The 27,939-nt window shown below is 39.7% G+C and overlaps 1 protein-coding gene across 1 annotated transcript; it reads left to right on the top strand.

Annotated features, from left to right (window-relative positions):
- Positions 1–50: 50 nt before the first annotated feature.
- LOC109030429 (uncharacterized) lies at positions 51–27,377 on the top strand. Its single transcript, XM_072304731.1, has 8 exons — positions 51–1,845; positions 7,537–7,781; positions 9,543–9,738; positions 11,248–11,600; positions 20,501–20,609; positions 22,513–22,769; positions 25,025–25,118; positions 27,289–27,377. Exons 1-8 carry the CDS (start codon positions 1,782–1,784, stop codon positions 27,375–27,377), a joined length of 1,407 nt encoding a protein of 468 aa, XP_072160832.1. The 5' UTR covers positions 51–1,781.
- The last annotated feature ends 562 nt before the right edge of the window (positions 27,378–27,939 follow it).

The following is a 27,939-nucleotide window of genomic DNA, read 5'->3' as shown; positions in this document are numbered from 1 at the left end:
GCAACATATAATAATAGCTTATACACCTTAGTGATAGTATAAGTACTTTAGTATGGTTCACAGACTGAGAATTATTAGTTCATTTACGACTATTTGTGGTGTTCCATATGAACCACTAATTGGTTTATAAAGCCATGGATTTTCCTCCGTGCACCCTGATTCCGTGTTAGAAAAAAAACCCGCAGTATAAACATACAAATGTTCCTCTGTTGAAATATTCATTTTTGAGGAAAGCTAGGAATAATATTTCCCGAAAATCACTAAAATATTTTAAAAGGTCACTTTAAAATGACACTTAGATGTGAGGCTCAAATGACGCTCAATAAAAAAAGACAATGAGAGAGGTCGGACAAGGAATTTTCAACTAAAAATGCAAATTCTAATGTGTATTTCATGACATCGCACATTTTAAGGAAGAACATTCTACGTGAAAACCAATAGGAGGAACTCAGGCACTCGGTACATTAGATAAAGGGGGTTGAAAAGATCGCAAAGGCGGTATACTACGTATACGCCCCAAAACTATTGAAAACTATAGAAAACAGGACTACATGGCCGTACAATGTATACGTTTAAATTGAAACGTTACCAAATCGACGGTGCATGTCGGCAATCACATAACTCGGTTTGCGACGTCGCAGACTTCCTGTCATACTTTATTTTTTTAACGGAAAACTACTTACCGGGAATTCTTTAAAACTGCCGTGATTTTTCTTCTCTGTGAGAGGAAAATTCTGCAAAAACTTCAAGGAATGATGCCAATTTGTTCTCCTTTAGAAAAATAACATAGAGGCGGAGATTTTCAGACACCGCAAACGAGTTATGTGATTGCCGACTTGCACCGTCGAAATGCGTTCCAGCATAGGGAAAATTTGAACATTATTAGTTAAGATTCACAAAAAATTGTATAATTTAAATTGTAAAAAATTAGGTGAAAAAATGTACCGTTCAGTTATACGCGAAAATTAACTCTGTCCCAGACTCGATTTTTGGGGTCTCTTCCATGATGTTTCAAAAATTAAACGGTTCCATGGTTTTCGATGATGTAAAATGAAAGAAAGGAAAAAATTGAAACATGCTGTGAGTAGCAAAATAGCTTTTCCAAACATATGTTGAAAGTTTTTAATGTACACATTCTACGGTAAAGGTGCCTTCTTCCAAACAATCTCATATCTCGCTCATAAATGAAGACAAGGTCCAGGAATTTTGTCGCGTAGTACATATAGAAAAAAATAGATCTCTGGGGAAATTCCATACCGGTTACGTTCCACTTAGCCTCTCATTTCAAATCACTGAAAACTTTGCGATTGTAATGCATTCTCTCCGGCAGTTGAATTTTAGAGCAAACTTTTCACATTTTTTTAGGGTGAAAAATTGAAGTGAAGGTTACCAATTTTTCAAGTGACAAGGTTTCAGACCAGCTCACAGTCAATCCATTTCTTTCTAATTTTCGTCGAACCCTGTTTCAAAATTTCGCTAGATTTCATATATTATTCACGATTATGATTGGGGACAAAAGTGTGTTTCCACGAAGAATAGGACGGTGTGCAAAGAGCCGAACGTCATTTCACGTGATGGGTAATTGCACCTTCTTAATTTTCCACGAATCAGTTGGAGATGACGGGCTTCAGCTCTACCACCGCATTGTGAATGCGTCTTTTTTTGTCATCAGACAGAGCTATGACTCTCGCACGCCGAATGATTCCGCGCATAATGTGAAAACTGCTAAAAATGACTTTTGTTCGTCGCCGGTTGTGAAAGAATTCTAGATTGGCATCATCATGAGCCCTTATTTTTACATTTACATCCTAAGGTTGGTTGCTGAGGCGTCTGCTAACTATGGAGGTAAGGACTATGACAATAAAAACAAATGAGATCATTTTTTTTAATATACACAGAAAAATGGATTGCTGATTTAACAATTAAATTGTTAAAAAATATGTCCGACATGTTTCGACCGTACATTTAATAATGGTGGATTGCTAATTTAAAAACGGGTGTGATTAAATTAGCACATCTTTTATTGTGAAACCTACATTGAAACATGCCGGACACTTTTTTGACAAAAAAATTTTTAAATTAGCATTATCAATTTTCCCATGTAGAACTACCCGTGACATTGAAACAAGGTTGATAAAACGGGAAACAACACTAAACATGTCGGGAGTAAGCCGATACATTTTAGCGGACCACCCAACCTAAAGCTCTTTTTCTTCTTCTTTTGTTGGTTTAATTGCTTGTACTCCAATGTGGGAACCTACAACCAACTATAGACAAACATTCAAATATATGTTATTCTGACTTTTAGGAGGTGTATAGGAATAAATTACTAGGATTAGATTATTAATCGGTATAGATTTCTAGATGTTATTATGACTTTTGAGAGGCGTAGGAATAAATTTATAGGAATATATTAATAATGGGTATAGATTTTTGGTTATGACCATCACAAGTTTCACGCTTAGAGACCCTTCGAGGCGACTTCTCATACTAGGTTGACACTGGGTCATGGTAAACAAACAAAGTGAACATACGGTAGATCGAGGATTTTTTTTTTTTTTTCGGATAATGTAAATTTGGGGAAGATGGATGGATTATTTAGGAGTATCATCTAATGACCGAGTTACTAATATTTGTTCTTGTCTAACTATCAATCTGTCAAAATATCCTGAAGCAACCGCCGCACAATGGATCGAGTCAGTGGGAGATGTCGGACAAAATTTGGAAACTTTAAACGCTTATAACTCCGTTTATACAAACTTCGAGGTTTCAAAAGTATCGTAGTTTCGTTGGTTTTCCCGAAAATTTTCCTTTCAGCGTCACCCCTTCAAATGCAAAATTTGACAAATTAAACATCAAAATTTTCAGTTTTAGTTAAAAATTTCATGTCTGACCTCTCCACGGTGCGCTGCCAGCAACCTGGGTGGTGATTACCCCTTAGAGTTAACAGAAATAGTCAGACACGACTCAGAGTTATTATTATTATTAATTTTACTGTATTTTTTTTAATAGATTTATTTTATTAACTTTTAAAAAAATTATAATACGTTCTTCATTTACATTATTGGCCAGGGGAGAAGTTTTGTTAAACTGTTCGCTCTTTCCTTCCCTGGGATTTCTTCGTGACTATTAGGGATCCATAGTAGCCATCATTAATATAAACTTCGAAGGATTCTGCCTTTTTCTATTTCACTCGAGGGAAGTGTCCCCTCCCGGACTCTCTTCCCCACCCGGTGACTGACGCTGCGCTGTGCTGAACGGTTCAGCCTGAACCTTTCCCCTACGTCTGACCGTTCCCCACTCCTCTGTCAATCAAACCATGCCACCGCTTTTACGTATTGTCGCTCGCCCGCCCAGGTAGGTACCTACCGGCCAGCGCAGCGGTCAGTTGAAGATAAATCTCGCTCATGCTCCTACGCAGCTACGCATTGATTACGCCAGCGAATTACTTTCGAAATAATTAGAATTTCTTCGATAATAGTTTTCTTCATTTATTCGACGGTATTTTTTCTCTGTTCTACTGTGATTTCCTTGGTTCTCTACTGTGTTTGACTGTGTTGAAATTTATATTAATACTCACACGGAGAAAAAAACTTCGTGCATGGGACCCGACGTTGAGATCATATGAATCTCTTAAAACTTGAGGTCCAGCTGCCGCAATTCGGGTCAGAAATCTGAAACACTTCGGTATGCACCGAGTACTTCAGATGTGTGACCTGAAACCTTCGGTATATACCGAACTACTTCAATTGTCTGACCCGAACTTCGGCAGATGGACCTTAACTTTTCGGATGCGTGATCCGAAAACTTCAGAGATCCATAGATCCATATGATCTCAGCTTCGGGTTCCATGCACAAAATTTTTTTCTCCGTGTTTCCTTTTAGGGGACGCAACTAAAATTTCAGTAAATTTTTTCAGAAAGGTAAAAAAAAAAAAAAAAAAAAAAAAAAAAAAAAGTGACTAACAATGGTTCCTCACCTTCTCGTGGTGTTGGCTGTTTTTACTAAGTGGGAACCGTCCATAAGATATAGTCTATTTCTTGCCCTGCCATTATTATTCTACAAGTTAATTGTGGAGTGAGAATTTCATAATGTTTTCTATGAAATCTTCAAAATATAGTGATAAAAAATTTGCAACTACTACAAAATCGGCTCGCGAAGCGAGCCGCATGTCACTCGCGCAGCGAGTGACCGGGGGTCCAGGGGCGTAGCCCCCGGCTAGACGTGACGGGCGCGCGAAGCGCGCCCAGAACGGCTAGTATATTATTGAACTGATTGTAGCAGAGGAGTGTCTTCAGATCATTTATTGTAGGGGAAGGTCACAAGATTGATTGAGACGATTTTTAAGTACATTTTGAGAATCAGTGCAGATTATATATTTTAATGATTATTGGTTAGACTTTATGTATATTCAATTGATCCCTTAATTGCATATGCTTCCGCGTCGAAGATCGACGCAAAGTTTGACCGTTCATATGTTTAACTATTTTTTTGACAGTGAAAACTGCTCGAGAAAAAGAATCAAATTTCGATCATGTTATCCGTGGGTATAACGAGCAACAATTCCGCAATGAAATACGTTTTATTTGAACAAACATCAAAGAAAAATGAGAGGGGATAGCGATTCGTCTGCCGAAGTACAACAGTTTCGTCATTTGTGGGTTTGAATATCCTTCAAGTCTGCAGAATTCTTAAAAGCGGGCTTGTCCGGAATTATGGCTCAAAAAATACACAATAAATCACCACGTCGTCTACTCAACTGGTACTTTCAGAATATTGAATAAAAACACAAGGCATTACCCATGGGGACCCATTGGAACTCTTTGTAACTAGCCCCGATATGACAAAGACATTTGACATTATATGACGATATTATTTTGACGATATGACATTTGGAGGTTCTTTATTTTCTTCAACACAAACTGCTCAGTTACCGAGAAGAGCAGGAACGCCTTTTGTCAGAATCAAGAACGATTCTACGAGATTCGGGTAAAACGGCAATTCCCCCCCCCCCCCCCAAATCGTAATTAGTCATGCTCTAATTTAAACCTCTGTTAATTTAAAGTCTAATTTCAGAATTCATGCGTGGTCACGAAATATTTTTCTGAGGTTTACTGAAGTAAAGATAGGTTTTCTCATTACGAGATTTAGAGCATGGTCCTTACCGTGATTCACACAATATCCACTCATACGTTCGATTTCACTCGCTTAAAAAAATTACAGACATTTTGTCCCATATTAGTCATTCAAGTAGATGTTGGACCAGCATTATTTAACACTTTACCATTGAAAACAAGATTTTCAAGAAGATAAGAATAGTTGTGAGGTTGAATACCATAATGCCTTGTCTATAACTTACCTCCTTTGCCTACTGCAACCACACGCTTCCACCAATTGGATCGCTTTATTTCCAGTTTGTCTTCTTTGTCTATCGCTTTGTCTACCAATTTCAACAATCAACCCGCAAAGGATCACTCGTGACCAGTATGCATATGCTCGAGCGGAACACTATCCCCCTCAGTCTTGCACTGATACCCATACTGCCGTGCTAAGGAAGAATGCAGTATGAAAATTTGAGAGTCGCCAAATTTCCTTCGATAAAATGCTTATTTTTGAGGAAATGTATGAAAATTTTTCCGTTAAATTTTCAGATACTTTAGGTGAAATTGCGAACAAAATTACCAGACAAATTTGGAGGAACATTTTCATAAGTTTACCAGGAAATTCGCGTTTTATCAAAGGAAATTTGGCAACGCCTGAAGGTTCATACGGCGTTTTTCCTTAGCACAGCAGCATAAGAGCTCGAATTTTTTACTGTAACTCTTGGTTTCTTGAGTTCTTAACTATGCTCATTCCTTGATTTTTCCTTTATTTTCCGTGATTTTCAGCAGTTCATTCTCTGACGAAAAACCTAAGTTTCTCCCTACTCCCCCAGGACTTTCTTCAGAAAAACTATATCAATAACTTTATAGGATCTCTTGATTCTAGGATTATGCAGGCTGGCGCACAACGGAACGAGTCAACAGGAGAGGTCGGAAAAAATTTGGAAACTTTAAACACTTATAACTCCATTATTACGGAACTTTGAGGTCTTAAAAGTGGTCCCATTGGTTTTCTCGTAAAATTTACTTTGACAAGCACCCCTTAAACTTTAAAATTTGACGAGATAAATATCAAAATTTGCAGTTTTAGTCAAATGTTTTACGTCCGACCTTTCTGATTGACTCGATCCACCGTGTGGCGGTGCGGTGTGCCTGGTTGGAAACGGTGTATCGTAGTGAACGCGTAATGCGTGAAATATTCATCCAGTCTTGTAGGCGCCAATACGCGTTGAGCGCGCACCGGGGAATACGCGCAATGCGTGAAGTATTCATACAGTCTTGTAGGCGCCAATACGCGTTGAGCGCGCAACGGGGAATACGCGCAATGCGTGAAGTATTCATGCAGTCTTGTAGGCGCTATGCGCTCGCGCGGTTTGGCGTGACTAGTTAAACTCGTCGAGGCATCGTTTTTCTCTTTTCTGTTACGATTAAGTTCCTGCACACTCTGTGCGGCTTACTATCAATTAATATTATAATAATAATAAAAAAAAAACGTAAAATCTAACTAATATTCTCCTGTTCATGTACACAGGTATTTGTTAATAGAGTTAACTAGCAGGATTGAAAGTTCACTCTATTTGCTCTTGGACTGATGCTCATTAGGGCTCAAATTATTGACAATAAAATTGAAATGTTTAGATATTTTTGGTCTTCATTTCCCCACGAATTAGTGTGGAGTGTAGACCCAGCACTATTCTACCAAACTAGGGAAAAACGCCGTATGAACATTCAGGCGTTGCTAGATATATTTTGATAAAACACGAATTTCCTGGTGAATTTATTAGTATTTTTCTTCCGCAATTTTGCAGGTAACTTTATTTGCGTTTCCACTGAAAGTTCCTGAAAATTTCAAGGACAAAGGATCCCTCACACCTCTTATGGGAAGCTGCACTGTGAAGCAACGTTAATTCATTTATGTCATTCGATTCTCCTCAAGATGCTGATCATCATCAAAGTTATGTTTGCGCCAACTTTCTACGATGCACCGTTTTCGCAAAAAACCGCCCTCCTCCCGCTCTCGACGCGTCCGTTTGACGTTCACTCACACACAGCCGCTCGTCAATCGAATACCGAAGTGAGGAATATAATCTTTCTGGCTTTTTATCGCCGAATAATTGAATCTTCTCGGCGGTTTTTTGCGAAAACGGTGCATCGTAGAAAGTTGGCGCAACTATAACTTTTGATCAGCATCGTGAGGAGAATCGAATGACATGAATAAATTATATCGTTCCTTCATGGTGCAGCTTCCCATAAGAGGTGTGCGGGGTCCTTTGCATACATTGCTTCAAAACTACATGTTTTATCGAATGAATTTTGGCAATTTTTAAATGTTCAAACGGCATTATCCCTTTAGCACGGCAATGTTCTGCCACCTAGTTAGGTAATTACAGCCCGAGACGCATTTTCAGTATTTTTTTCTTGCCTCTCCTTTTAGTTGATCCAAACGCGTCGGGTGGTGGAATACCTTGGGACGTGGATAGCTGTCAGGTCCAATGCGACTCGTTGTGGGGCAGGGTCCCTCAGTTGAACGTGCCGTGGGCCCAAGCCTCCGTGAGGGACGACTGCGCTTGTAGATTTAACTCCGAGAAACTCCAATCATTTGAGAGCCAGACCTGCATCCAGAGATACTTTTGGCTTCCACTCGAAAAAAAGAAAAAGCTCGCAGAGATGAAAATTAAGGTAGGCATACTCTTGCTCCGTAGAAAGAGAGGGGCAACATCTCTAATTGGAGATGTTGCATGTGTGAGGAATTTGCGATTTGACTGTTGATTATTGCGTAAAAGTTCGCGAGAAACACGATGGTGCTACTGGTTCTCTCTAAAATCAACTCCCAAGATTAAAAAAAAAAGCTCTCAAATTGAGGCCAAAATGGAGGAGATATCCCACCCTACCCTGAGAGTCCACCTCTACATCAAGACAAACTTTCCATGCAAAGATAGGGAGCAAATACATTAGCAGGGTTGCCGTATCTTCAGTTTAGGAGTCCTTAAATAAAGTGGCAGCCCTGTCAATGTATTTGCTCCCTATCTTTGCATGGAGAGTTTTTCTTGATGTAGAGGTGGACTCTCATGGATAGCGTGAGATATCCCCTCCATTTTGGCCTCGACTTGAGAGCTTTTTTTTGAGCTTGGGAGTTGATGTCAGAGAGAACCAATGGCACCATCGTGTTTCTCGCGAACTTTAACATAAGTATCAACGGTCAAATTGCAAATTCCGTACACATGCAACATCTCCATTCCTATGTTTAAACATTCCAATTTCCGTTTTTTACGAAAATACCGCTCCAATTTTTCGAACATTCCAAAGAATTTTCCTGAAAGCTCGAATAAATATCAAACGACATTTTTATAAAGAGACCTGATTTCGACAAAATAAATTGTTAGGTTGTAGAGATAAGCAACGTCACTAACCGAGATGCGAAGTTTAATTCTTCCACAATCAATGTGAAAACACGCAGCAACTCGCTTTCATTCAGCTATTTTATTCTTAATTCAAAATGAAATCTCCTTGATGGCATACTCAAGAATGTTTCTGCCTAAATCAAGTCTCTTTTTATCTATTGAAATTCAAAAATTATGCTAAACTTTATTAAATACGGATGCTAGAACTTGGTGAGTTTTTGGACTAACACTCTCTTTTTGTGCCGTAGTATCTTGATTTATTTTGCGAGGAAAGCTCCGTACTCTTAAAGGATGCCTGCCATTCTTAATATGTTGAAGCGCTTTCAATGTCGTATGATAGTGTACAACGCCTCTGTTTTGAAATAGATGCTTGAGGCGTCGTGGTAAGCTGCGACGCGCGGCGGGCGGCCGGCCGGCTACCGCAATACGCGCATTGACGCCTACAAACCTAAGGGGATACTTCAAGCATCGCGCAAAGCGTGAAGTATCCATTTAGGTTTGTAGGCGCTAATGCGCGTATCGCGCTGATAGCATGCCGCCGCTCGGGTTTTGTTCGGGTTTTCTGAGGGACGCATAGATTTCGGAGTGAAACGCCCTCTAATTTAACTCTGAACTTTCCGACAATGTGGATCAGTATTAAGTTGGGTGTTGTCCGTCATATTCATTTACTGTAATAAAGATGACATTTGAAATACGTCTGACGAAAATTGGACTTTATTTTGCAATTATATTAGGACCGACAGTTATTGACTCATTTCTAAATGCACTTATCTGCATATGAATACTAACATTGGTGCGTTGTTTCTAATGTAAGATGGAAGTATTAGTCCAAATTGCAAAATGTAGTCGAATTGTGCCCATCGTTTCCATGCAATTTTTTTTGTAAAAAATCGAAAAATGGAGAAAAATAACAGATGCATAGATGCGGAATTTTATACGTTTTTAGTCAGATATGAATTTTTTTTCATATTTCCTTCCTTTGAAGTTTTTTTTCCGGCTTCCACGGCTTGTTACGGTGTTATTTCTTCTTGCGTGACAGGCGAAAGTCGCCAGAATGAGTGCGGAACAACAATTTGCAGTATTCAAGCGGTCCTATGGAAAGATGTACAGCTCAAAGGAAGAAGAGGACAAGCGGCTTGAGATCTTCAAAGGAAACTTGGTTGTGATCAAGAACCTTATGGCTACAGCGACAGGAAATCTCGTTTACGGAATGGGCCCATACACGGATCGTACAAGTAAGTGAAATCGTCGCTCCTCTGACGTAAGGGGATATCTCTATTTCCACATCAGGCTCGGAAAGGATAGGGTCATACGAGGATCAGGGTTCACGTGGTAATGGACATGTTGCATCTGTGAGGAATTTGCGAACTGACTGTTGATTCTTATGTAAAAGTTTGCGAGAAACACGATGGTGCCACTGGTTTTCTCTGATATCATCTCCCAAGCTCAAAAAAAGCTCTCGCAAGTTGAGGCCAAAATGGAGGGGATATCCCACCCTACCCTGAGAGTTCACTTCTACATCAAAACAAACTCCCATGCAATTAAAGATAGGTAGCAAATGCATTAGCAGTGATGCCGTGTTTTCAGTTTTAGAGTCCCCAAATAAAGTGACAGCCCTGTCAATGTATTTGCTTCCTATCTTTGCATGGAGAGTTTGTCTTGATGTAGAGGTGGACTCTCAGGATAGCGAGGGTTATCCCCTCCATTTTGGCCTCAACTCGAGAGGTTTTTTTTTTAGCTTAGGGAGTTGATTTCAGAGAGAACCAGTGGCACCATCGTGTTTCTCGCAAACTTTTACATGAGAATCAATGGTCAAATCGCAAATTTCTCACACATGCAACATCTCCATTGAGATACGCCCCTTCGTCAAATGCCAACTCTTAATCAATAGGTACACGGACAAAAGAATAAAGAAAAGCATGTAGGAAAAATATTTGCGATGCTGTAAAAACCTTGATTTATTCTGGCGAAAACTGTTCTACGGGATGTTACATAAGCAAGCAAAGCAGAAAGGAACTAAGCCACATCAGCTGTTGCTTAGTTCAACTAGGCAATTCAATTTTTTACATGATAACGGTTGTGCGGAGTTTTGTGAAAATTTCAGTGAAGCTTCTTTAAAGTACGAAGAAAATTCTTTAAACTTTTCTAAGGAGTCCACACAAACATAATATTTTCATTAGAAATACGCTTTCTGGTAAAACAGGTAATTGTCAAGTTAAATTTAGCAATAGCTAATGATTAGCTTTATTTTTGTACTTTAATCTTTAGTTTAATGAAATTTTAATAAATTCTTAATTTCAGTTTATTAATACATTTTTTTATTTAGGTTTTGAATCTTAAAGACAAATATTTTATTTGATCATTCAATCACTGTAATTGGCATAATTTTATTCAGTTATTATCCTATATTTAAAGATTAGGTTTAAATAACACTGGGAAAAAAAGCACATTGGATCTAGAGTCCAGACTCTTGAAAACATTGCCAAGAAAAAGGACTCTAGATTCAATCAGATTTAAGCTCAAATCAAAAGGAAATCCGCTCAAATTAAGAGGCTTGGTTCTTGATTTAAGTTTAAATCTGCTTGAATCAAGAGTCCTTTTTTTTGTCAATGTTTTTAAGAGTCTGGACTCTAGATCCAATGTGATTTTTTTTCCAGTGAAGTCGATTTAGACTAGGTGTGGCTTGGTTCCTCTCTGCTAAACGCGGTCCAGTTGACCTAATGCTATTCAAATATTGTACCCAGGCGAGGAATTCCAGACGGAACTGAGGCTCGCCGAAGTGAACATGAGCCTTGAAGAAACACCCAATTTGGAGGTGCGAATGCTGAATAATCGCGGATCGAGGGGTAACTGGAGCTTCAGGCGTGCTCGCTCCCAGCCACCGACCCCTACGCCCGCAGGCCCCAAACCGCCCCCTTTCGGGTTCCCGCCCGGCTACGAGCCCCCCGACTACAAGCCTCCACCCCCGCCCCGCAGTAATTCCGTCCCGCCGAACTGCAAGTACTTGTCCCCGTGGTTTCTCGGGAAATATCCCCAGGGAGGACCACTGCTGGATTGGCGAGTTCCTGCCGAGTACTACCCGGCGATCGAATCTCAGGTAGGTCGCCGTACAGTGGATCGAGTCGATAGTAGAGGTCGGACAAACTTTGGAAACTTTAAGCGGTTATAACTCCATTTATACACAACTTGTAACGGGGTGTTCCCCCTACCCCTTCACTTTTCAAAATTTTAGCCCGCCAAGTAGAGCTAGTGGTCGCGTGCAATGGCGTGGCGTGCTTTGCGATGTATCGATTGTTATGCCATTTAAACCTATGGAAAAGGATCGATAAACAGGGTGTTCGCAGCCAACACCTTACTAATCGATTCTTTACCATATGTTTACATGGCGGAACAATCGATATATCGCACATCACGCCACGCCACTGGTCGCGTGGCGGCTCTTAGCACTACTCGGCTCCCCACTCTTCACTTCAATTTCGTTCTTCCGACCTCGGTGTACGTTAGGGTGTCCCTTATTTTTGAAATTTGAGAAAAGTTAAGCTCCCCAGGTCTCAAAACGTGCTATGAGGTGTACAAATAAGGAATGTTTTTTGGAAAAAATTTTAAAAAAATTTTTAGGACTCTCTCAAGCGCCCTAAAGGGCATCAGTCGAAAATGTTCATTTCTGGTAGAGTGGATAGTCAATCTTAGGTGAAATTGACGAATTAACGCCTGTTAGGCAAAAATTTGGTCCGTTTGGTCGTATCTTTGATCGTTCAGCCGGAAAACCGACTTAAATGGGCGGGAAGTCGAGCCGCGGCCGCGCGCCGCGCGCGGCTGACCGAGACAAGCTTTGCATCGCGCGGCCGCCGGCCGCGCGCGGCGACGCGCGTGGGTTGTGAGTGAGGAACATGTACTCATACACAGCTAAACGTAGTGAAACAAAGAAAAATAAAAATATAAATAAATGAATTAATAAATAAATAAATGAAAATAAAAGGCTAAACACGAGTTGTTGATTCGCTGTTATTGCGAGACGGAGACTCAATGTTGTTCTTCAGAGGGAGGACAATTAAAATTCTGATAAGGCTCTTATAAATTAATATAAATTGTTCAATGTTTAAAAACGTCTTCGGCATGAAATTAGTTCAGCGTACCATCGTCCAACTTGCGTAGTAACATATTTTTGGTAACAATAGCAATATTAGGTAGTTTAACAAAAGTCAAAGCTTATCAAAATTTTTCGATGTCATTAGCTAGAATTTTTTTGGATATTTTATGAACATTGTTTGTGAAGTGAGACAATACTTGTAATAAATCTTGAAATCTTGCTCACTTTCAACTTTCTTATTAAATTTTTGCATCAATTGACACATCAATTTGGCGGCCCTTTCAGTATGGTCCTTCATAACTTCATTTAATAAGGCTCGGTGGATGAATAAGGCGATTCACCCTCTGAAGATCTGTACCCAATCGGAAATTTGACCTTGGGCAGATCGGAATAATATTGTGGCAACCTTAGCGAGATTGTGAGCATATTTCAACAGTAAGGTTGGCCTGAGAATCTTGGTACAATATACCATCAATACTTGATATATAACCTTAGTATTTTAATATTGCACCAATATTAGCAACATTAGAAATCCAACGTCAGGTGGTGCTCGGTGATTCCAAGATTGTCACAATGTTGTCACAATATTGGTTATACAATATTGGTAAACTAATACTGTCGTAGAGTTATGTTTTCAATATTGCAGTAATATGTTAGTTTTAACATTGGCGCATTATTAAAAAAAATACTGAACATAGGCTTCTGCTTATAATATTGACACAATATTGACACAATATTAGGGAAACAAAATTGCTAAAATAATATCGAGACGATGTTATCTCTGTGATACTGCGGTATCGTTATTATGTTAACATTCAATTAACGTTAGAACAACAAACATAACAGGCTTTTGTTCGTAATATTGTCATAATATTGACACAATATTGGATATCTAAAACTGCTGAATTGATATTATGCTAACATTATTTTTACAACATTGTGGTAATATTCGCTCTTTAACATTGTCACAAGATTAAGAAAATAAACATTTTAGGCTTCTGTTTCTTATATTGTCATAAGATTAACACAATATTGTGCGCGGCGAGCACAATTCGACCGCGTTTGCTATTTCCGCCACCAGGGCGCGCTCGCCGCTGATCTGCCGTTGCGGTCCCTTTAAGGGCAAATTAAAGGGCAAAAACTGCGACCTTTCGCTTTTTGACGTAATAGGCACATGATCCATAGGCGTCTAACCCATCTTACCGATATTTTTAGGCCAAGGGCTCAAATGGAGCTTTTTGGCAACGGTCCGCGCGCGGCCGCCCCGTCAATGGGGCTGGTTCTCGTTTCGCCTGGGCAGTGCCCGTTACAGTTGGGATCTACGTTGAATACTTCAACCAGTGCAAGCAGCCAAGAAAGTAGCTGACTTAGGAAGGTTCCTCAGTACTCCAATGTTCCGTAAGCCTGCATTAAAGGCATTGCGACGTTAAGAAGTATCTTCCGCGAAGACGGCAGATAATACGGCGTTCTGTCACCTACCTTGCCTCAGAGGTAAGATTGCAAATCCGAGCTTGTCTCAGAGGTAATATAAATATCCTGCCAATACTGTGGCAATATTTTAACATCAAGTCTATGGCAACATCATGATCACAACAACCGCTGAACAAGCTTGGAGCAATATTATTAACATAACGTTGTCACAATATTGAATATCCAAGTTTGTCTCGGAAGTAAAATAATGTCCCACCAATATTGTGGCAATATTGTCAGGATAGGCTTGGAGCAGTCTTACAAACCTAACCTTGGCACAATCTTTGGGCTCAAGCTTGTCCCAGAGGTAAAATAAATGTCCTGCTAACATTGTGGGAACATTAGCAAGATAAGCTTGGCAACTCTATTCAAATGTGAAAAAATGTCATACTAAGCTTGTACCAAGGTCAAATTTCCGATTGGGTATGTTTAGAAATTAATTCCCCCTTACAGGAGAGGAACAAAAAGGAATTCTTCACGTTAATATTTTTTATTGTTAGGGTGTATATAAAAAGTCCGTTTCGTTCTCCCCTTTCTGCTGGCGCTCCCAAAAATGACCTTCAGCTCATTGAAGATTTAGTAGAATTTAAAAAATTTGATCCTTTAGCAGGAGGCGAGCTCTACAGAAATTTTCAAATCACTAATGGAACTTGAGTGAATTGCTCGTCCCTCTGTCTCTTTTCGATAAGAGAATTTCGTCGGAGAAGAAGATGCTGTGTGTTTATAATTTAAAACATAATACAGGCCTCCCTGCCCCACTCAGACGTCGAGATGCTCTGCCTGAGGAATTCACTAGACTGACTGATGTATTTAAAAAAAATAGCATGGCTTTTTGTTGACATTCTTGGTATTTCATCGGCATTTTTAAATATAGACCCAGTATATTGGCCAGAAAGCCCGGAATACATACATATGTACCAAATTGTTTTAGCCCTTATTTGAAGTAGTGAAGGACCATACTGAAAGGGCCGCCAAATTGATGTGTCAATTGATGCAAAAATTAATAAGAAAGTTGAAAGTGAGCAAGATTTCAAGATTTATTACAAGTATTGTCTCACTTCACAAACAATGTTCATAAAATATCCAAAAAAATTCTAGCTAATGACATCGAAAAATTTTGATAAGCTTTGACTTTTGTTAAACTACCTAATATTGCTATTGTTACCAAAAATATGTTACTACGCAAGTTGGACGATGGTACGCTGAACTAATTTCATGCCGAAGACGTTTTAAACATTGAACAATTTATATTAATTTATAAGAGCCTTATCAGAATTTTAATTGTCCTCCCTCTGAAGAACAACATTGAGTCTCCGTCTCGCAATAACAGCGAATCAACAACTCGTGTTTAGCCTTTTATTTTCATTTATTTATTTATTAATTCATTTATTTATATTTTTATTTTTCTTTGTTTCACTACGTTTAGCTGTGTATGAGTACATGTTCCTCACTCACAACCCACGCGCGTCGCCGCGCGCGGCCGGCGGCCGCGCGATGCAAAGCTTGTCTCGGTCAGCCGCGCGCGGCGCGCGGCCGCGGCTCGACTTCCCGCCCATTTAAGTCGGTTTTTCCGGCTGAACGATCAAAGATACGACCAAACGGACCAAATTTTTGCCTAACAGGCGTTAATTCGTCAATTTCACCTAAGATTGACTATCCACTCTACCAGAAATGAACATTTTCGACTGATGCCCTTTAGGGCGCTTGAGAGAGTCCTAAAAATTTTTTTAAAATTTTTTCCAAAAAACATTCCTTATTTGTACACCTCATAGCACGTTTTGAGACCTGGGGAGCTTAACTTTTCTCAAATTTCAAAAATAAGGGACACCCTAGTGTACGTGTTGCTGTTCGGTCTTTTCGTTTTTACGGCAAGTTCCCTTTTCTTTTTCGAAAATGTAAGTCAAATTTCGTCTGCCCTGACGGGGGGCTAAACCCGTCAACTTAGCTTTCTTTATTTTGTGTTTTTATTCGTTTGCTGAGTTGTTTCGGCATCGCTTGTCAGCTCTATTCCTTGTCCTGTTCGACTTTATCAGTATTTACTCGTGTTCTTCTTTTATCTCAAAACCCCTGTTTTGATGGGCTTTTCTCCCAGCCGGGGAAGGAAAGGTTCCAAACTTTGAGGATCTAAAATTGGCTCCATCGGTTTCCTCGTAAAAATTTCTTCTCTAAACACCCCTTGAAATTTTAAATGTGACGAGATAAACATCAAAATTTGCAGTTCTGGTCAAAAATTTTATGTCCGACTACTTTGATGGACTCGATTTACTGTGCGCCGTCGATGAATCGCTGCGGGATGATTGTTGAAATTGGTAGACATAACGATACACAAATAAGACAAAAGGGATATGGAGGAATCATTGGTGAATAGTTGCAATGGACAAAGGAGGTGGGTAATAGACTAACTAACGGCAACTCACAAGAGACCCTTTAGTTCATCATTTTCTCCCTTAGTCTATAGGAACCATCTATTTCAACCAATAAGATCGCTCCATACTCCCTGGGTCCTCTTTGTCTATAGCTTTGTCTATCAATTTAAACGATTATACCGCTAGACAAGGTATATACGAATTGAAACATTCCGATTCATATATAGGCAAAAGTAGAATGTTACTTTCCAATCGCGAACAATGAAACATCAAATCACAAAAATGCCTTAAAAAGTCGAGATACTTCACGCACATCCGCGGGGTTAAACAAGTTACGAAGGTCGTCCAGAAATTAAGTTTACCTATCCAATATCTCCTGAATTAAGATAGATTGATAAATTTTTTTAAAAACTTTGAAAAGCTACTATTTTCAGCTTTTTGACGCGCTATAGATATTTACATTTGGTTCGATAAAACTCTAGAGAGTTGGGTTTTTCTGAACACACATCCTCTCCCAACGGGTCCAAAAAATCAACGAGTGTCATCGGAAAAGGGGCTGCTATGTCTATCGATTATGGCAAAAAAGTGGCTTAGAGGTGGTTGAAAAACATGTAAAACATGAGTGAGGACATTTCTCAACTAGGAAATAATAGGGTTAACCTTGTTTACTTCAAGATCAGTTGTATACTAACAAGAGTTTACTGAATTGTCAACCTTGAGTCCCACTTGCTGACTGAATCGTTCATAAGCTTTCAAACTATACCACCCATTCTAAAAGAAATTTCGTCAAAGACGCATTTTTTGGAAAATTATGCAGCCTTTACAAATCCTTTACTGTAAATGTACCCGGAATTGAGCAGCTAGGGTAATTTTTTTTTTGGCGAGTGCACGAATAATAGAGCTCAACCACACACCAAAATAAAATTCAGCGTTACAACTCCACGATTTTACCAAATTAAGCTTATGGTAATTCGAGTAATTTAACTAAATAATAAAAGGAACTCAAATCAACAATATAATGCAAACCAATTTGCAAAATCTCGTCATGTAAATACGGAAGATTCGAAAACGCCTTCAATTGAGGCGTGATACCTCACGCGTTCCGGAGAGTTCAAATAGTTGTATCCCTGCGCCTTAGGCAAGGCGATGGAAGATTAATATTGAAGCAGCTTTCCCGCTAGCCATTTCGGGTTATTCCTTTGCCGCTACTGCAGCTTTGACCGCATAGTGTAAGGGCGCTCAAGCTAGGCTAGTATTTCGGAAATGGGTAATTTGTATAAAGGAATTAAAAACAAGGAAGCGGTAGGAATTTCACCAAATGAAAGTTACTCAAATGAATAATAAAATTCAAAGAACTGCGATAAAAATGTGTATGTAGAGCTTAAATTTGAGCCAAAGCTCGTTCGAGTAAATTTGGATCTCATAATTAACTAGATTAAAAGCAAGACACAAAAATCAAATCAAGGGGATGCGCGCGTAACCGTGGCAGTAGCTCGGAAGATCAGTCACTCCCTTTCTTCCACGCTCCGAATGTTATGGGACCAGAAAATCTCGTCATGTAAATACAGAAGATTCGAAAACGCCTTCATTTGAGGCGTGATACCTCACGCGTTCCGGAGAGTTCAAATAGTTGTATCCTTGCGCCTTAGTAAGGCGATGGAAGCCTAATATTGAAGTAGCGTCCCCGGTTGGTTTTTTGGTTTTCCTGCGCCGCTACTGCAGTTTCGACCGTAAATTCGTAATTAAAGGGCGCTAAAGCCAGGATTGTATTTCGCAAATGAATAATTTTTGCAGAATAATTAAAAATTAAGAAGCAGGAGTAATTTAACTGAATAATAAAAGAAACTCAAATCAACAATATAATGCAAACAATTTGGAAAATCTCGTCATGTAAATACGGAAGATTCGAAAACGCCTTCAATTGAGGCGTGATACCTCACGCGTTCCGGAGAGTTCAAATAGTTGTATCCCCGCGCCTTAGGCAAGGCGATGGAAGCTTAATATTGAAGTAGGTTCCCCGCTTGGTTTTTCGGTTTTCCTGTGCCGCTACTGCAGTTTCGACCGTAAATTCGTAGTTAATGGGCGCTAAAGCCAGGATTGTATTTCGCAAATGGATAATTTTTGCAGAATAATTGAAAATTAAGAAGCAGGAGTAATTTAACTAAATAATAAAAGGAACTCAAATCAACAATATAATGCAAACCAATTTGCAAAATCTCGTCATGTAAATACGGAAGATTCGAAAACGCCTTCAATTGAGTCGTGATACCTCACGCGTTCCGGAGAGTTCAAATAGTTGTATCCCTGCGCCTTAGCAAGGCGATGGAAGATTAATATTGAAGCTGATGAAGCTGGAAAAAGATGATTTTGTGTCAAAAGGACATGCGATGTATCACATCGATTAGTTCAATTTGTTTCGCTACTCGCCATTTTTCTCGAATTTTGAGATCGCAATTCTGTTGTAAGGAGACTAAAAAATTCACTTACTAATTTTAACAAACAAATTCAACGTGATATAGGCGTGATTTTTTTAGAGAGAAAATATCGCATTCGAGTGCTCAGTGCAGTCTCGATATCAGTATAGAGTGTGATATTAGTCCTTAAAAAAACACGCCTTTATTAAGTTTTTGTTTGTCAAAATTCGTAAGTGGATTCTTTAGTCTCTTGACAACAGAATTGCGATCTCAAAATTCGAAAAAAATGACAAGTTGCTGAGAAAATGGGACCAACCGATGCGATATATCGCATGTCGTTCTGACACAAAATACAGTCAATCGAATCATCTTAAAGTTTCATGCACCGCAGTCCAAACCCACAAATAATCGATGTGAACACGATCAATTTTCCATTTTTCTAGTTAAGGAATGTCCTCACTCATGTTTTACATTTTTTCAACCACCTCTGAGTCACTTTTACATGCCATAAGCGATGGACATAGCAGCTCACTTGCCGTTGACGCTCCTTGAAATTTTGTACCTATGCGGAGAGGCAGTGTGTTCAGAAAAACCCAATTTTCTAGAGCTCAATCGAACCAAATTTAAATATCAATAGCGCGTTAAAATGCTGAAAAATGTAGCTTTTCAAAATTGTGTACAAAACTTTATCTATTCTACTTTAAGACATAATGAATAGGTAAACTTACTTTCTGAGCGACCCTCGTATATCCAGTTCGCGAAGTGGCGATCCGAAAGAGAGAAGACTACAAAAAGCGGGCGGATCAGTGGCGTGGCGTGAATTGCGATACATCGATTGTTATGCCATTTAAATGTATGGAAAAGGATCGATAAACAGGGCATTCGTAGCGAACGCCTTAATAATCGATTCTTTACCATAGGTTTAAATGGCATAACAATGAATACATCGCAATTCACGCCACGCCACTCGGGCGGATTTCTCTTGGATTTCTGCAGCTTTCTGTACTTTCCTCCATGGTTGAATCCAGGCAAACTCTTCATGCACAGATGGAGAGCAAATCCATCATCAGGGTTGCCAATTTGTTTTAAGTTGAAACCATGGCAACTCTGTTAATTTATTTGCTCCTTGTGCATGAGGAGTTTGACTGGATACAGAGGTGGACTCTCAGCGTAAGATCCTCGCCATCATGGCCTCAATTTTGAGAGCTTTACCTATTTTGTCACCTTCCGGCCAAAGTATCACAAGCGTAATGTGACGTTTAAAATTTGGTCTTTTTCACAGAGAACTTGTTCTGCTGTTCGAAAATTTTACTGAATTTTCTACGTGCTGCCGATAAAATTCAGTGAAATTTTCAGACAGCTTCGTTGAACAATTTCTCAGAAAAAAAAATAAAATGGCGGCGGAAATTTTGAAACATCGCATGGCGCTTGTGATACTTTCTCCGGAAGGTGACGGTTTGAGCTTTTGAGTTCTTTCAGAGAAGATTAGCGACGGCATCGAGTTTTTCGCGGTTTTACGCAAGCAAAAGTACTCAAATCGCCAATACCAGACACATGCAAAGGCACCATTGAGGTGTTTCAAAAATGAACAAAATTCGGGATTAATTTCCATCTGCGAAGTCATCTAGTATACCTGTTCTCTTAAATCTTCTTGCAGTCACTCCGAGAATGTGATTGCGGCTCATGTTGGGCGTTTGCTCCTGCCGCTGCTGTTGAGATCTTTTTGGCCAGGGTCCAAGGTGAAGTAACCACGCTCTCCAAACAAGGTGAGGCAACAAAACCCATTTCCGAAAGAAGAAGAGGTAGGAAAAGTAGTGCAAGAAACGGATGTATAAACTTCCCTGAATCATAAAAAGAGCCAAATGAGGTCTTCTAAGGAAAGCTACTCAAGGAATGGACCACTAGACGAGGTACGAATTTCAGCATCCTCGTTCATGTTTCTTCACCAAAATTTCACGTGAAGCACGACGCGCACAACGAAAATTACTGAAACCAACTCCTAACGGAGATATTAACGTTTTTATTTCACATAGGCTACGAGGAATTTGAACAGCCCGCTCACAAGAAACTCAAAGCTCTACGTGAGTCAAATCGTGCACTGCAACGGTTTCAGCAAGCTTCTCAATCGAGCAATGTTCATTTTCCACCATGAGTTGTTCAAACTATAAGCAATTCGCTACAGCTGAGCCAAAGCGTCAAGATTGAGGTTACCAGATTTTTATATCGCAGAGACTGTCATGATAACGTTTAGCGCGCGATGTGAGTCACGTAGAGCATTGAGTTTTCAAGGCGAGAGGTTTGAATTCACGCATCAAGAATCATTAAATATCTTCGTAAGAAGTTGATTTCGGTAATTTTCGTTGTGCGCATCGTGTCTTACGTGAAATTTTGGTAAAGAAACATGTATCACAAGGCTTAAATTCGAACCTTGTCTAGTGGTCCATTACAATGTATACAACTCACACGGCAGTTCATGGAGGTCCTCAACGTAGCATTAACAAAATGGTTTGACGAATCTCTAGTGAAATTGGACGCATTTCTGCTAAACGGAACTATGATGTGAGCGTGAGCCCTGTTAGGCATATATCCTTATGGGTCTCAGGGCTCATGTCTTGATGCACATAGTTCCGTTTGACAGAAATACGTCCAATTACACAAAATAACTTCGGTAATAGACAATAGCAAAGGATTTTAATAATTTGCTATTACACAAAAAAAAAAAAAAATAGAAAATTCGGGAGAAAAATTTCGTCGGTTTTGACAAACTGTAAAATATGTCCGAAGGAAGCAAACGGCCTGAGGAACGACCATGAGCACGGTCCTAGAAAGAAAGCCCTTAAACTCGGTCAATCCTACTCTATATGAAACGATTACCTTATAGGTAGCCCTGACGCCAAAAATCCTAACCCGAAAAATCTAACGCTGGGCGTGTTCTCTACCCCTTCCAAACCCATCCTTCCTTTTTCCATCTAGTGCACTCCGCCTAGTCGTTTTCTTTCTGGAACAGTCCATTTTTCAAGCTTTACAGTAACTCTTAGTATTAATTTTTTTTTTTATTTTTCGGCCTTCGCCTGAACAGAGCTTAATATACCATCGTTTTTTTTCTCCTCCCACCCCTCTTTCCCTTCCAGCTGTTTGTCGATTTCCATTTCGCCTTTATGCCACTTTCTCTCTTCCGACTATTGGAGGTCATTCTCCTCTGTGCTCTCAATTAATTTCCTCTTTAATATCTACTTTTGTTTACTAATTCGGTGATCCCAGTGATTTTTTCATTGATTCGTGACTTACTCCTTACAACAATGTTTTCTTTTTCATGGTAAGGTATCGTTATTATTGACTTCCTCGATAATTCTGAGTTCATATTACGAATTTTATAAGAATATCTCTTCTCTTTCCATAGGAATTATCGAAAATGGATGAACCGCTTTGCCCCACAGTCATTAATATGATCACCGATGTATTTTTTTTTTTTTTTTTTTTTTTTTTTTTTTTTTTTTTTTTTTTTTTTTTTTAGAGTCGCTCTCTAATTTCGGGCTATATCAACCACAAGAGGTCTGCGAAGCGGACCATAGAGGGCTTGAGGCACCCTCGGGGGGTTGGGCCGCGTAGCGGTCAGGGGGCGTGGCCCCCTAGTCACGTCTATTCTCACAAGTTTGGTAATTTTGGCAGCATTGCTTGACTGCATCCCTGGCGATGGCTGTAAAGGTGGAAAAGTGTGGACCGCGCTGGAATACATGAAAAATACTGGACTGCCGAGTTCCGATGCTTACCCGTACAAGGCGAAGAAAGGACGGTGTAGGAAAAACGTTCAACCTTACGCAAAGATTAGAGAGTGGGGGGTTGTCACTCCGGATCCGGAATCACATGAAAGTTGGTTGCCGAACAGTCCAATCGCAACGAATATGCTCGCTCCTGTTGAATTTCAAGTAAGAATTCGGCGCTTGGTTGACAGAAGGGTGTGACCACAATTTGAGATTGCAATTTGAAATTACAATTTGAAAGCATTAAAGTGATTCGATGGACGCCATATTTTGTGTCAGAACGGCATGCGATATATCGCATCAATTGGTTCCATTTTTTCAGCTACTCGTAATTTTTCTCCAATTTTGAGATGGCAATTTTGTTGTCAGGAGACTAAAGCAATCACTTACCAATTTTAACAAAGAAATTTAACGTAATAAAGGCGTGGTTTTTTTTAGAGAGAAAACACCGCATTTGAGTGCAGTTGTTTTATCTCTAAAAAAAACCACGCCTTTATTACGTTAAATTTCTTTGTTAAAATTAATAAGTGAGTGCTTTAGTCTCCGAACAACATAATTGCGATCTCAAATTTGGAGAAAAATGACGAGTAGCTGAAAAAATGGAACCAGTTGATGCGATATATCCCATGCCGTTTTGACACAAAATATGGCGTCCATCGAATCACCTTAAGTAATAAGGACGACAGATTCACCGCGCAATGTAGTTACGCCCTTAAGTCAGGAAGGCGACGAATTTATCCGTTGTATGAGATTACCCTTGGTTAGTAGTTATCTGATATGAAATTAGACCACATTTCGCAAATGGACTGCACATTTTGCAATTAGGAACTATAAATTTTGTCCCGGTTTTAAAACAACGTATGTGCCATTAGTTTTCCCACGCACATAAGTGTTTTTTCAGATGAGCCAGAATTCATAGCTCCAAATTGCAAAATGCAGTCCAAATAGGAACTACAATTTCTGGCTCAGTTTAGAAACAACGTATGTACCATTACTTCCCTATGCAGATAGGTGTTTTTACTGATGAGCCTTAAATTGTGGCTCCTAATTGCAAAATATAGTCCACACATTACATTGAAAAAGTCCTCCGACCGTGGAAGCTGTACTTACGGGCTATACAGACATACCGTCCGTTCCGGGCTCAGAGGCCGAAAGTTCCGGAAGTAGCACCCGGAGCAATCGACATCACGGCTCCAGCACCCAGAACTTCCGGTCTCTGAACCCGGAACGGACGGTATGTCTATACAACCCGTAACTGTTTTTTCAGTGAAGTGAGACACTATCCACACTATTGAGAATAATGCCGTGCTATAAGGTAGAACGTCATATGAGCCAACAACCGTTGTCAAAATTCCTTTGGTGAAATATGAATTTTGGAGGAATTAAGATGGGAGTGGTTTTTTTGCATTTTCCAGAGAATTTCATTCGCCATTTAATGGGCCGTGCCTTAATGCTTCAAGGAAAAATATCCGTAACTTTTCCATAAAATAAAAATTTTATTGGGGTAACTTTGGCAACTTCTGAATATTCATAAGGCGTTTTTCCTTGGTGCGGTAGAATAATGAACTGCTCCTTTGTTGAAAATGAACCGACTCAATTGACCCGTGAATCGAGTGAAACGGGATTCTGATTTATAAGAAATTTAATCTATGCTTTAAGCTCGCTAAATCCTCCTAAATTTTCATTTCTGGTAACGCTTATTGTTAGTTCTAGAGTTTTACTGAGCCGATGATCATGACTTTTGCGGTTATAAACAGGAAATCGTCTTAAATAAGCCCGCTATATTCAGATTCTGAAAATATGGCCCTAATTTTTGTATTTTACAGGGTAGAGTTGCCAATTCTCCCATACAAACAATGTAAATTTCCAAGTATTTCCATTCAATTACGAATATCATTTCAGACTTGTTAGGTTTTTCGATCACTGAAAAAACGAGATTAGGGCTGGGCGCTGGGTCCTAGAATTGCTTCACCTCCAACGCCACAGGGGCAGGCCCTGCACGGGTAAGGCCCAGCCCTACCTGGACAGGGTCTAGCTCTTACCAGGTAGGGCTGAACCCTGGAGCAGGTAGATTTGGGCTCTACGCGCGCCGGGCTTGCTCCTATGGCGGTGGAGGTGAAGCAATTTTACCTACCCGGTTAGGGCTGGGACCTTCGGCGCAGGTACCAGCCCTAAACTCGTTTTTTCCGTGATGAAATGAACTAAAAAGGTGATTTCTGTTTGTTGTTGAGGGGTCGTTCTTTGTTCTTAAAAAAAGCGCAGAGTGAGCCATGACCGATTTTAACAATCTTGGTTGGTATGCATTGATTTGATGAGCCTCGATTCTTTTTTTCAAAATTTTGCCGTATGGTGACAAACATTCAAATCAATCAAGTTAACTACAATAGTGGCTGCGTTAAAACGTCTATTCTTCGTTTCAGCACTACGTGTCCGGAGTGTTTGATGTACCTCAGTGCGGCAATGTCAGAGTCGAAGACCTGAACCATAGTGTTGTTATCGTTGGCCATTTCAGAGGTATCTCCATCTTCATCGTTTTTCACCTGAACTTAATCGAAAATCTTCGAAAACTTCTATAGTTGGGTCCTAAAATTATGGCTTAGTCGGATACCAAAAAATTTAATTACAATGTGATTTGCACGTTATGTGGCTCATTCTCAACACGCTTAGAATGTAGCAGAATTACAGTTTCACTGATGTAAAGCGAGGAATGAAAGTCCGTGCCAGAATTTATATAGCGCCTCAAAACTCCGAGTTATATGAGTGCGAAGTGAAATTAGCACCATAAAAGCGTAAGACACTCCGAAAAAAGAGCAAATTCCGCTCCGTGATGGAGATGTTGCCTGTGTGAGGAATTTGCGATTTGACTAACGATTCTCATGTAAAAGTTGGCGAGAAACACGATGGTGCCACTGGTTTTCTCTGAAATTAACCCCCAAGCACAAAAAAAGCTCTCAAGTTGAAGCTAAAATGGAGGGGATATCCCACCCTACCCTGAGAGTTCACTTCTACATCAAAACAAACTCCCGTGCAAAGATAGGGAGCAAATACATTAGCAAGGATGCCGTGTTTTCAGTTTTAGAGTCCCCAAATAAAGTGGTAGCCCTGTCAATGTATTTGCTCCCTATCTTTGTATGGAGAGTTTGTCTTGATGTAGAGGTAGATCCTCAGGATAGCGTGACATGTCCCCTCCATTGCACCCTCAACTTTGAGAGCTTTTTTTAAGCTTGGGAGCTGATTTCAGGGAAAACCAGTGGCACTATCGTGTTTTTTGCGAACTTTTACTTAAGAATTGATAGTCAAATCGCAAATTCCTCATACATGGAACATCTCCATAATGTAAGTCACTCCGTAAAGAGCATGAGTTCCGCTCCGCATTCATATCTCTCGGGGTTTCTGAGCTATCTTCATAGACTCCGGTATAGAATTTCACTCCAAAATTGTTGACTATGAGTGTGACATTCTTCCGTGACAATCTTGAGAACTGTTACTACCCTTGAGAATGGGGAAGTTCCGAATATAACGTGATATGGATTGCATTTTGCAAAAAAGCATTCCAATGTCGCTAAGAGAGTGCAACTCATTTTACTTTGCGAATATAAACTGCAGCCTGATTGTTGAAATTTTGTGTTCGTTATCGGGACGACATAGAGGACATAGGTTAAAAGATGGAGCGTGATTGGTCGGCTATGTCTAATCACTGCTTTGTCGTGCCTATGTCGGGTTGATCTCGCGACAAGCTGACGGCACCTCTTAAGTTTCCGACGGTATGTCGTCCATTCCACCTGACAAAGGTACGTCAAAGCAGCGATAAGACATAGCCGACCAATTACGCTCCGTCTTTTTACCTACGTCATCTATGTCGTCCCGACTAGAGTCCCTTTATACTGAGAGTCAAGACAATTCGGCTCATGGATGTCACAAACGGGAATAAAGATTACAGAAATTGAACGTTTTTCGTAATCTTTGATCGGCCCATTCTCAAATGCCTTTCTCCGTTCCTCCTCTCATTACGTTTGTTCCTTGCCGAACCCGTAATTCCCTGGTCCATTCCAGACTATAATCTTTGCAATTGGTAAAAATGTAATCTTTATTCCCGTTTGTGACACTGTGGAGGCCTAAAATACGGGAACCAATCAGAAATGGATTCAAATTGTCTTGACTCTCAGTATAAAGGGACTCTAGTCCCGACCAACGAAAAATTTCAACAATCAGGCTGCTGATCATCGAAATAAGTTTTATCTTCACTCCCAGTAGACTTTAAATTTGATATGAAAATTGTTTGTAAATTTAATTTTTTTGCAAGGTTTCAGTAATTTTTTTGCAAGGTTTCAGTAATTTTTTTGCACAATCCTAGCAAAATTGGAACGCTCTTTGCTCCTTTTTGCAAATTCATGTAATTATGCCCTCTTACTCACCCTTCTTCCGCCTTAGCAATACATTTGTCGGGTAAACCCCAATTTTAATCTGATAAATAGTCAAGACATTTGATAGAGGCTCCCTCCTTTTCAGTTTTCATCGATTAGTTAATGATAGAATGTAGCCAAAAATTGTTCCCCATGAAAAGTCAAAAGAAGAGGATCCAAGATAAAATAATGTCCTCTTGTTTTATCAATTTGAACGTACCTAAGTAAGTTCTGTGAAAAAAGTGGAAAATAACAATTTGCACTTTATATTTCGGTTTCAGACGCATGGATCGTCCGGAATAGTTTTACTAGCGATTGGGGCATAAAGGTATGCAATATTTTAATTGGCATCATGTTAAGGCTTGGTTAAACGTTAGAATTTTGGGGGTGGTCTGCCGGCATCCAGAGAAAGGACAGAGTTAATTTGTGCGAAATTTAACATTTTTCCCAGAATACTTGCGAGTGTTTGCAAAATCGAGAGTCACAATTTTTGCGATTCAACAATATCCTCGAAAAGTAATAAGTGAACTTCCATGATCATATCGTCGTCTAATGTGTGACATTGATTAATAGCTCAGTCACGCGAAGTTCAGGGAACTATTAATGTGCCGAAATTTTTTTTGTCTTTTTCGCTTTACCGGTAGAAAAAATTAGAGGGAAGTAATGATAGTTTGCGTAGAGACTTCAGCGTAAGTGCAACACGATCGCCAGATAATCGTGCAAAGCTGGAACTTCTCTCTTTTGACTGTCCCTAAAGTAGGTATGCGGATCATTCAACTTTAACACAAAATGGTTCGGAACCAGACCTCCTTCGATTTGGCTGAAAATTTGTGGACGAGGTCTTAAAAAATTATTGGGTTTTCCGAAAAATATCCCCCACCTTTTTGGGGGTCGATACCTCGCGAACGGGGTTTCGCCGGATAGGAAATACC

Source organism: Bemisia tabaci, chromosome 9 (genome assembly GCF_918797505.1).
Source record: "Bemisia tabaci chromosome 9, PGI_BMITA_v3".
NCBI classification, from domain to species: domain Eukaryota; kingdom Metazoa; phylum Arthropoda; class Insecta; order Hemiptera; family Aleyrodidae; genus Bemisia; species Bemisia tabaci.
Note: the sequence above shows the minus strand (reverse complement) of the source record. Positions and strands in the feature narration are given on the sequence as shown.